The sequence below is a fragment of the Epinephelus moara genome, chromosome 24, assembly GCF_006386435.1.
Source record: "Epinephelus moara isolate mb chromosome 24, YSFRI_EMoa_1.0, whole genome shotgun sequence".
In the NCBI taxonomy this organism is placed as follows: domain Eukaryota; kingdom Metazoa; phylum Chordata; class Actinopteri; order Perciformes; family Serranidae; genus Epinephelus; species Epinephelus moara.
Window position 1 is genome coordinate 18,167,736 of NC_065529.1, and position 10,947 is coordinate 18,178,682.

The 10,947-nt window shown below is 40.0% G+C and overlaps 2 protein-coding genes across 2 annotated transcripts in view; one reads left to right on the forward strand and one right to left on the reverse strand.

Moving 5' to 3' along the window:
* zbtb49 (zinc finger and BTB domain containing 49) overlaps nt 1-5,262 on the reverse strand; it is a 7,629-nt gene extending 2,367 nt beyond the window's left edge. The window contains exons 1-7 of the mRNA XM_050037884.1: nt 5,141-5,262; nt 4,577-4,776; nt 3,161-4,287; nt 3,010-3,056; nt 2,846-2,919; nt 1,548-1,630; nt 1,159-1,320 (exon numbers count right to left, since the gene is read on the reverse strand). Coding sequence (XP_049893841.1) covers nt 1,159-1,320; nt 1,548-1,630; nt 2,846-2,919; nt 3,010-3,056; nt 3,161-4,287; nt 4,577-4,728 — 1,645 coding nt within the window. The 5' untranslated portion in view covers nt 4,729-4,776; nt 5,141-5,262. The remainder of the gene's footprint in view (nt 1-1,158; nt 1,321-1,547; nt 1,631-2,845; nt 2,920-3,009; nt 3,057-3,160; nt 4,288-4,576; nt 4,777-5,140) is intronic.
* Nucleotides 5,263-5,418: 156 nt separating this feature from the next.
* lyar (Ly1 antibody reactive homolog (mouse)) lies at nt 5,419-9,261 on the forward strand. Its single transcript, XM_050037927.1, has 8 exons — nt 5,419-5,879; nt 5,984-6,098; nt 6,195-6,302; nt 6,404-6,484; nt 6,831-7,140; nt 7,504-7,566; nt 7,741-7,826; nt 8,988-9,261. Exons 1-8 carry the CDS (start codon nt 5,758-5,760, stop codon nt 9,123-9,125), a joined length of 1,023 nt encoding a protein of 340 aa, XP_049893884.1. The 5' UTR covers nt 5,419-5,757; the 3' UTR covers nt 9,126-9,261.
* Nucleotides 9,262-10,947: the final 1,686 nt, after the last annotated feature.

Consider the following 10,947-nt stretch of genomic DNA (forward strand, 5'->3'; position numbering starts at 1 on the left):
GCTGTAACGCCACCATCAGGACTATTTGCTTGAGTTTACAGCTGAGGATATCTGGCATGAGACTGGACCTTTGTGCAAAGTTTGGTGAGTTTTCACCCATGGGAAGTATGATTTCCTCGGAAGAAGAAAGAAGAAAGAAGAAGAATACCTAGGATTACAATAGTGTCCTGGCAGTAGGGCTGCAACTAACCATTATTTTCATTGTCGACTAATCTGTCGCTGCAACTAACCATTATTTTCATTGTCGACTAATCTGTCGATTATTTCTTCGATTAGTCGACTAACCATTTTATTGAAAAATGTGTTAAAATGTCGAAAAATGTCAGCCTGTCTCTCCCAAACCCCAAAATTATGTCATCTAATGTCTTGTTTTGTACGCCAAAGGGTTTTAGTTCACCGTCATGGGAGAGTGTGCAAAGCTGCCAATATTTGAGCGTAAGAAGCTGCAATAAGAGTATTTTGGGGTACTTCTATAGTTTTTCTATGAAAAATGACTCAAACTGATTAGTCGACTACTAAAATAGTCACCGATTATTTTAGTAGTTGATTAGTCATCGATTAGTCGACTGACAAAAACAATTTCCCCCCGGGGATTAATAAAGTATTCTGAATCTGAGTCTGAATAATCGTGGCAGCCCTACCTGGCAGCTTAGCTGCCCAGACCCTAATTAGCAGTCAAACTTGCTGATATAGTGTGATACCTAAAGAAGTTTAATCATGCTACAGACAGGCCCATCATGTGTATTTAAAGCTACAGAAACTGGATTCCTCACAACTGAGAAGCTGGAATCATCAAATGTTAAACATTTTTGGTTTCAAAAAGTAACTTATCAAAAGTGTTGCCAATTAATTTTCTATTGCCTAATTTTTTCAGTCCTAAAATAGTGTTTTATGGGGCGTCGGTGGCTTAGTGTTAGAGCAGGCGCCCCATGTACAAGGCTGTTGCCGCAGCGGCCCGGGTTCGAATCCAGCCTGTGGCCCTTTGCTGCATGTCATCCCCCCTTCTCTCTCTCCCCCTTTCACGCTTACCTGTCCTGTCCATTAAAGGCAAAATGCCCAAAAAAATATCTTAAAAAAAAATAAAAAATAATAATAATAATTGTATTTTATACAACTACAACTAATAATATTTCCAACACAACAGAGATTGTATCTTACCGCAGGTGGCACAGCTGTGTGGTTTTTCCCCAGCATGGCGGGCCTTGTGCTTCACAAGCTTTCTGTGCGTGTTGAAGGATTTTCCACACTGGTCACATGTCAGTGTCTTGTCTGTGGCGTGAGCCCTCTTGTGCTCCTTGAGATTACTCAAGTTGTTAAATCCTGAACGACAAGACGAGTACAGTGAATGAAGCACGGGTCTTTTAAACACAAAGTGCATTACAATTTAGCACGGGTCTTTTAAACACAAAGTGCATTACAATTTTCCAGCTGGCTCTGTGCACTAAGCAGCTAACAATACTGTTAATTATTTGTAACGGCTTCACTCAAGAATGAGACTATTAGCTAAGAATGAAGGATTAAGTTAGTAATTAAGAGCAGTCATTCACCTCGACCACATATGTCACACAGGTGTGGCTTCTCTCCTGTGTGGACCACTTTGTGACGATGGACATCCCCTGATGCAGTGAAGCTGGAAAACACAGATGAATATTCAATTTATAGACAACTGTAGGGACTGTTAGGGCTGTGTCATATGAGAAAAATATCACAAAGCCTAAACTCAGGTATTATCCATTCTTGAGAATTGGGACAAGTCATATCCTGCCAAAAAATGATAAAATCATAATTTATCAACACACTAATTACATGTCTGGGGTAAAGCATTATTTTTAAAGGATTTGTGTATATGAAATAATATGATTTATGAAGTACTTTGATCTGCTTTCATTTTTTTAACTTCTAAACTTGCCCTGTGGCAGAAAACAGCCTCGTCCCAGACAAGAATTAACAAGTTCAAACTATTACAAAATGTGTTCAAAGCCTTCAAAATCTAAAACTAACAGTGTGTAAAATGTAGTTAAAGTATTGCTATATTCGTCTTTGTTTGAAAATAGATTTTTTTATGAAAATGTAAGAACAACATTTAATCTGGCGTATAAAGGAGTCACTTATATCACAACGATTCCTGTCTCACTTCCTGGTTTTCAAAAAATGCAGGAATGCTGCTCAAGTTCCAGTAAGCTCTCTCTTCTATTTATTTATTTATTTTATAAATTCATTAAATAATATTGCTATCAGGTGTGTCTCAATCATAGCATGTCAGCTGTTGCCCTTCTAAATCAAAATAACTGTGCTTTAAAAATTAGTATTTTGATTGGCATTAAGCAAAGTCTTGGCAACTTTGAAAAATAAAATGACTGCTATGATACAACTTTTTGTCAAATCTGTAAGACATCAACTCCATCAGATCTTACCACTGACATCCATCGCGTATGTTCGTCAAGAAAAAAATAAATCACTGGGAGGTTGGCCCATTACAAGGTTTGTTAGGTAGTTGAGACTTTGATCTTATAGAACATCTTTTCCCAGCCTAACTGAAGAGTAAAAAAACAACAACAACAACAACAACAACAAAAAAGTAAGGTTTTGTCCCTATTCTCAAGAATGAGTTATATACTATCGTTCCAAGTTCTTTTATGTCTAAAGGCAGTATTATATAAAAGAGACATTATATTGGCACATCTAAAATCATGGTATATTACCAAGTTTTTGGTAATTAATTTGTAGTAATTAGTAGTAACTAGGAAAGGCTAGTTAGTAATTGGTAAAGGCAGACCCACTAACTGACAAAATATATCTATACATGAAATACACATGAAATATAACACATGAAAGGTTCCCTCACCTTTTACCACATAATTCACAGATGTATGGTTTCTCTCCAGAATGTCTCCGCAAATGTGTCTGTAAATTTCCAGCCTGTAAAACATCATCAGTTAGATATCTCAATTTATGTTTTTCATCAGGAGAAACTGTGGCTTGTAATCCGAACAGTACGAGAGACGATACCTGTGAGAAGTTTCTCCCACAAACGTTACACTGAAAGGGCTTCTCACCTGCAACAACAAAAATGTAGGTTTGAGTCTGAAATATTATTACTGTATTACAGGAACATGTTATTGTATATGATGTGTGATTATAAGGAAATAACGAACAGTACCGGTATGTGAGCGTTTGTGCATCTCCAGGTTGCTGGGGTGTTTGAAGACCTTCCCACACACATCACAACAATACTGCTTGCTTCCTGTCTGCTGCTGTGGCTCTGGTGCGGTTTTCAGATTTTGCTCTTCTTGGTTCACAGGTGGAGGACTGGGAAGTTGTGTATCTGTTGCCGTCTCTGTAACCTGCTCCCTGTCTGCGTTAAGGTCCTCAACAGGAGCCTCTGGAGCTTCAGTCTGGACCACAGACTCTTCTTGATGACTCTCTTTGGGACAGCTGAGGACAGGGTCGGTGACTGACTCAGCAAACATCTCCTCCAAAGCCTTCTGAGACCGGAGGTAGTTGTATTTCTTCAAGTACACAGCCTTCTTTGGGCGCACTGGCTTGTTGAGCATGGAGTCTGCTGAGTTGGAGTTGGGGGTGTTTAAATTATCTGAGGGTGTTAAAGAGGAGACAGGGTTCTTTTCAACTGCTACAGACGTACAGGGAGGATTGGGCTGAACTGTGTTTCCCGAGCATACAGGAGTGTGGCTGCCTCCTTGGCTGACCCCAAGCGGACACTGCTGCTCTCCCACCTGAACCAAAGGGCCTGGGCCTTGATTTAAGGCTGCACTATTAGTCTGGAGTGCACTTTGTTTGAAGTACTGCTTACTGTAGAAGTTACGGAGCTTGTAGCCGTGGACAAGCTGTTTTTCTGTTGGCGCCTGAGTGCTGCTAGCTGTGTCGCAGTTTGAGCCGCTATTAGGCACCGAAACAGGCATCCTTTTGGTGTGGTCCATGTCGCTGCTGAAGCCAGGCCTCTGGGTCTCAGAGGGACAGTGGAGGTCAACATCATGAGGAAGACTGCTCCCCAAGAGGCAGTCATGCTCAGAGCTCAGCATGCCCGGAAGAGAAAATGTTGGGATTTCCACTGGGGGAGGACAAGGCTTGAGGAAAGCATTGCACATGCTCTGAACATTTGGAACCTGCAAACACTGAGCAATGTCCAGGAGTGCTTGAACATTATCTTGGTTGATATCAAGATGGGAGGTGTACATGTAGTCCAATATTTGACCGATGCCTCCGACATCCTGGATGACCAAGTTGAACACCTCGTTCTTCTGACTGGGGGAGTTTTGGAATAAAGACCTGAAACAGCAGCGTATGATTATTTAGCTAAGCGATAAGGATAGAAATATGCCACTAACTCATTGAGTGTGTTTACATGGACATGAATAACCCATTTATGATTATGTTTTTAGAGCATGTAAACAACATATTCTGTTTATGAGAAACTCTGGGAATATGAATAACCCATTTTCTCTGTGCTCATGTAAAAACCATATCCTGAATATGATCACAACCAGGATAAGCCTCATAAATGGGTTCCTCATGCCCATTTAATAGTGATGTCACATATATAAAGACACAAAGGCACCTGAAATAGGAGCTGAAAGCTGCCAGGACATTTTTGTGGGCTTTGAAGCAGACACCTTTGACCACCAGCATGCAGTCACAGAGCAGACCCTGAATCCTCTGCTCCTGCAGCTGCTGCAGGAGGTAGGAGCTGTGGCTGGACAGGGTGTCCATGTTCACTCAGCTGATGGACCAGTCTGCTCCAACTACTCCATCTAAAAGCTGGCCAAGGGGACACATGTCAAAAACAACAAATCTCTCAGTAAGGAGATATTAATTATTCCTATGGTTAGCTAGTCGTTGAAATGCAAACGGCTTAAAGGCGGTGTAAGCCAGTGCTGGTAACAAATGGTATATTCACACAGACAATTCAACAACCGCGCAGAATCCGGTGTGTCTGTGCAACGAGACCACCCAAGCAAAAATTGGGACGAAACCCGCTAACATGCTAACTCCTAAGCTATGCTAACCGACCACAGCGGTGGGTGGTGTGAATCGATGTTTCACAAAATCACTCAATTATTCAATTTACAACCAGGACAAGTGCCAAATATTGTTAGTTCAGTAAAGATAAGTCCAAACCTACATCTGAGGAGTCCACCTTTTATTTGGATGATGGGTCACTTTCCGAATGTAACAACGTGACGTCATTTCCTGGTACGACCTGTATTTCGCGCTGCTTTAAACATGAAACAAATAACGTGACTATTTCGACACTTCAAAAACGGTGACAGTGTAATATATTTCGACGTGTCACAGTGGTTTTTTTTAGTTGCCATTTAGGTTGTGAATAGCACTAAAAACTTTGTTCAACACCCGTTTCCACCCTGACCGGAACTTCTTTCTGAGTGCGTTTTTACTCGGAGGACTTTTAATGTAGCAACCGTGTGTTAGTGTGGTCACGTGTGTTTTGAAAAGTTTAAGCGACTGGAACCAAGCAGGGGGCACGTTGCGTGTAAATTGCAGCGTACGACATTTATATGCTTTAATAAACCCTCTGTTACTTCAGTCATTGTTTTATTTAAACACTTGCTAGCTTTGGATGTCATTAGCGAACGTTAGCTTATTTTAGCTAGCATTTGCTCCCGCTTCATTTCGTTCTAACGTAAAACTGTTACGTTGGTATCAGTGGTGGTAGTAACGGTATCTCTTTTAGTAGATCCGGTTGAATCAAAGTTATCATTACGGCTTAGTGAAAGCAAAATGGTGTTTTTCACCTGCAACGGCTGTGGTGAATCCCTGAAGAAAGCTCAGGTTGATAAACACGTGAACATATGCCGGGGCTGCCAGGTCCTGTCCTGCATCGACTGTGGAAAAGACTTCTGGTAATTACCGAGTGTCTCAACATCTGTTTACTCTAGCTAATGTTTGCTTGATATTTAACCACTCTGTGTGTGTGCAATTGTGCCTCTCTGTGCATGTTGAACAGGGGCGATGACTACAAGGACCACATCAAATGCATCAGTGAAGATCAGAAGTATGGAGGCAAAGGTTACGAGGCCAAGGCAAACAAAGGAGATGTGAAACAGCAGCAGTGGATCCAGGTAAAACCCTGAGAATGATGTCCATCACTGTTAATGTTCTGTGTGTGTTTAAAGAAAGAGTTTTTGGTTTTCAACTTATTGATTCCTTTCCTGAAGAGAGTCCATGACGCCATGGATAAACCTGGAGTCAGTGCAAAACTAAAAGATGTGCTCCAACAAGTCAGCTCCTATGACAATGTACCGAGAAAGAAGGCCAAGTTTCAGGTCGGTGTTACTTAAGTCTGTACCAACCATTTAATGTATGTGATGAACAGTGTGTGTGTGTGCATGAGGTAATCAATATCAAATTTTGGTATTTTCCTCAGAATTGGATGAGAAACAGTCTTAAAATAGCCAATACAAGTCTTCATGATGAAGTGTGGGAGGTCCTGTCTGCAGCTGACAAAGTAAGTCACTTAGCCTAATAGTTACTGTTATTGTTTGACTGTTCCCTGTGCATCTAAGTCATTGTCAGCATAGATTAAGGTGGAAAATGAGATTTAGTTTGTACAGTTTAAATCCAAAGTAATGAAATTCAACAGTTAGCAGCTTCCAGTGATACTGAAGTACACTTGAAACACATTACAGAGGTTTATTTTACCCAGTTAATATTATATCTAGGTTATCCTTTATGTGGTTTTGCTTTTGCTGTCTGGTTTTAATAAATTCTGTCATCTTAAGGAAAGACAAAAATACGTTTCCCACGTCTTTCATATCCCAACTGACTCTCATTACCCACCCACAATCTGACAGGTTCCTGAGGCCCCCCAGCAGACCAGTGAACCTAAACAGGCTGTGGCTGAAGCGGATGCTACTGAAAATGAAAAGCAGAACGGCCATCCAGATGTTGAGAAAAAGAAACTGAACAAACGGGAGCGCAAAGAGGCCCGTCAACAGAAGAATGGGAAGGCTCTGAAAGGCACTGAAAAGACAGCTGCTCAGGAGCCAGAAGAGGGCAAAAAGAAAAAGAAGGACAGGAAGAGAAAACGCGCCTCTGAGGAGGACGAAGATGAAGAGCAGGACAGTGCTGAAAAAAAGACATCCAGCAAGAAAACAAAGACAGGTAAGGCATTTTCTAAAGAGGTGCTGTTTTATTTCCATGTATTGCTCTTAGTAGTGCTGCAACTTTGTGTCTTTTAATGAACACTGATATGACAATGTGAAATGGCTAAATGTTTGAATCGGTAACTTGCAAAGTTTGTTTGGCCACCAAATCTTGAAAGAAATGTAAATAATTGATATTAGAAAGATTAGTGCAAGTGCTCAAATACACTGAGAACATCCATTTTTTTGCAGTGTTCTATTATGTCCTTGTGTTTGAAAGTATACTCTTTATAATCGACAATCTTTTTATTGTATTATATAGTTTTGTTAATTATGTTAGTATTAAGTTAACTATATAACTGTTATATCTTCTTTCTTTTAGCTGAACAAGAAGCAGAGGCTGCTGACACATCAGAGGAGACTCAGGATCAAGAGGTTCCCAAAGGTATTATGTGGTTCCAGGCATGACTTTGCTCATCTTTTAGAAAATAAATGGTGGTGTAAAAGAGTAAAGCCACCAGGGGTCAGTGTTGCTTGTTTTGTTGACAGTGAGGAACTGAACCTCAGTGAATATTCACCCTGTACTGAGAGCTAATTTATGTTTCTGATTAACTTGCAGGCAAATTCAACTGGAAGGGAAACATCAAGGCGGTACTGAGAGAAGCAGATGACCAGGAACTGTCAGTAAAGAAACTCAGGAAGAAGGTGAGGCATGGACTGTGTTTATTACTCTGTGGACATGAGTCTATAGTTCTTTGTTTGTACAACATGTGACTTCACCCAGCAAGTTGTTCTTGTAAATATTATGTGATAATTAGAGTTGTCTTTTGCTTAAAGGTAACCTCAGTATTTTTCAACCTGGAAATTATTTTCCTGTGTTTTTGTGTCTAAGTGACATGTAGCGACTGAGAGTTGAGAGGCTGAGGCTGGGCGTGGTTAACTTGTCTGACAGGCCAACAAAAGATTTGCTGAGATCCAAAAATATGTTAAATAAACTTATCAGTGAAAGGGAATCAACTTATGATAACGTGCACAAACTTATAACTAAGATGATCACAGCGAACCAAGAAAAGTGCAGTTCAACAAAAAAAAATACAACGACCCACTCACCCTTTGTCTCCAACAAAAAAAACCACACGTGAACATGAGATGTTCATGAAGATTATCTTATTATTATTATATGAAGAGTGTCACTGACCATATCCATGTGACTGACTCTCCCAATAACCACAATCACAAAAAATAACAAATAAGAAAATCCCAAAACACCCACAAAAAACTTTGAACAATACAAAAATATAAAGCATACCAAAACTAGTTCATCCCACTAATCTTACAAAACCCATTCCTTTCTAAATTAAATCATAGCTCCTACATGACCAATAGGAACAACGATTTTTGTAACTGGTTGAGAAATAAATGAGAGGGCTGCAGCTAGCAGCGGTGAAACAAGCTCCAAGGTAAACACTCAGGACATTTGTGCCTCGTCAGTTTACACCCACTGAAAGTGACTGTTTTGCCTCTGACGGGCTCAGATTGTTATAAGTGTCTGACAGTGTTAGAGAGAGGACCCTACACACTCACTCTTTTACAAAAGGTCTGTCTCTGTAGGGATCCTTTCCATGATTCTGTCAAACACTTCAAATACAAGTCTGAGCCTATCAGTGGCAAAAACAAGAATTTGACAGTGCACAAATGCCCCAGAATGGTCACATTGCAGCCTGTATGACAGCTGCTGGCTGCAGAAAATTCAGAATTTGTTGTTTCCATCAGTCAGACATTAAAAACTTGGGAAAACAGGGTCCAGATTGAAAAATACTGAAGTTACCTTTGAATATGCTGTTAAGAGCTTGTTCCTCTTTACAGGTTTTGGCGGCGTACTACTCTTTCTATGGTGATGGAAATTTTAGAAAGGAGGAGGAGGTGCTTGCGCTTTTCAACAAGAAGATCAACAACAATCCCAAATTTAGAGTCTTGAAAGACAGAGTTAGACTTGTAAAGTAGACCTGTTTATCTCCCCTGTCTGGCATGAAATGTATATTGCTCATAGACTTTTAAAATTTACGTTTGTCTGCCGTCCTCACTTGGATGTTTTTGTACAGCTGACCTAATCTCAAAGATTAAATAATTTTATAACTGAGTTATGTGTCCTGTTTCCAGTCTGTAGTTTCACTGATTGCAGTGACCTAGTCGGCAGCACGAGGAAGACTTTGTACAAATTGCCTTAGAACGTGTCAGCGTTGTTTAATGTATGAAATGACAATTGTGACGGACGGCTGCTCTGTTCCACATTCCAAGCCCACGGTAAGGCTGGGAAATGGCACCTTATCTGTGGGATTGGATGTTGGAGTGGGGGAAGGGAAACGGGAGAGGTGCACCTGAGGTGAATTTGACTCTCACACGGGACGAAGCTAATGCACATTCCTCGGCACCCCGAACGGGGTTCACTTGGCCAGGGACACAGAAGCTCCATAGAAGCAAGACGCTTGGTGTCAGCCTCAGGTGAAGTTTTAATGCTGTCTGATTTTTCCACTGCTAGAATGAGCAGCCCCTTTACCCTGTACACACACACTCACACACTCACAGGAGGAGCTACAGGAGGAAATCTGCCCAGCTTTATGAAGCTCTGCTAATCCCAGCAGGTTTAACACTGATGCTCATTCATCACACTGCTTACCTGTAATTGTATATTGCATACTTTGGGTTAGTCAAGCTGTTACTCAAGTTTGCTAGTATTAAAATAGTGTTTTCTTGTTCGCAGTGGGACTTGATATTGCTTAATGCTTGTGTTTTAATCCAGACCCCACAGGATACTCCAGGAGAACTGAAACTAAACCTGTTTTTACTGTTGCAAAACAAATCTGAGGACAAAATTTTGTTTCTGCTATTTGATATGGCAGGATTAAGTGTGTGGCCATATGGTTTTGTATGGGGCAGTTTCATCCCTGAACTGTGGTCTTAATGGCAGAAGAATTTGCCATTTCTAAAAGGACGAAAAACCTCTGTTCTCTTACACATGAAAAGTTGCACTCCTAAGTGATAAAAAGCATTTTTGCTTATTTCAGTAGACTCAGGGATTTTGCCAAAAGTGTGGGCTTGAGTCACATGACTTGGACTCAAGTCAGACTTGAGTCACAATTTTTATTTTTATTTTTATTTTTATTTGTTAGACTCAAAATCAAAGAAGACAAAGAAGATGACGTGTGACTTTTCCTTTACTTGAGTCTTGTGACTTGAAAGTACTTGATACTTTCCCCCAAACCCAAAGATAAAAAAATGTTATTTAAAAAAAGTGCCACTAATCATTTTATTTCCCTTCATTTCCTGAACAAACTAATATTTATCTTTTTATTTCATTTAGACATAAAACATGCAACAACATGAAATATCACTTTAAAGGAAGAACAGCCTCACAGAAAATATCTTAGAAATTTAGGAAGAGAAAGTTTCTAAATATGAGATAAGATAAATTTAACAAGACAGGACAGAAACACAAAATTTATTCTGTTGTTTTACCGGTTAATAGTGCTATATGCTTTGAAAGTGCAATGTAAGCACTATTTTTATGATTAAGTTCAGTCGCAGTTGTAACAAACTTGTTTTAACACATTTTAAAAAGCATTCATGATTTTTGTAAATGTAATATATTTTTACTCTGTTGTTTAAATGGCTTTGCATTTGGTGGAGAGCACATTATGACTCCTTTAGGACTCGAAACACAAAGCTTAGGACTTGATTTAGGATTTGTCAATCTTGACTTGGGTACAAAATACTTTTTAGACGTACTTGTGACTTGCAAAACAATGACTTGGTCCCACCTCTGAGC

What these genes read in the sequence shown, in the direction of transcription:
- lyar (XM_050037927.1), top strand. Translation starts at nt 5,758, where the DNA reads ATGGTGTTTTTCACCTGCAACGGCTGTGGTGAATCCCTGAAGAAAGCT. An exon ending in CAGCAAGAAAACAAAGACAG is followed by an intron (nt 7,141 to 7,503) that starts GTAAGGCATTTT and finishes TCTTTCTTTTAG; the next exon opens with CTGAACAAGAAGCAGAGGCT. An exon ending in TAAAGAAACTCAGGAAGAAG is followed by an intron (nt 7,827 to 8,987) that starts GTGAGGCATGGA and finishes TCCTCTTTACAG; the next exon opens with GTTTTGGCGGCGTACTACTC.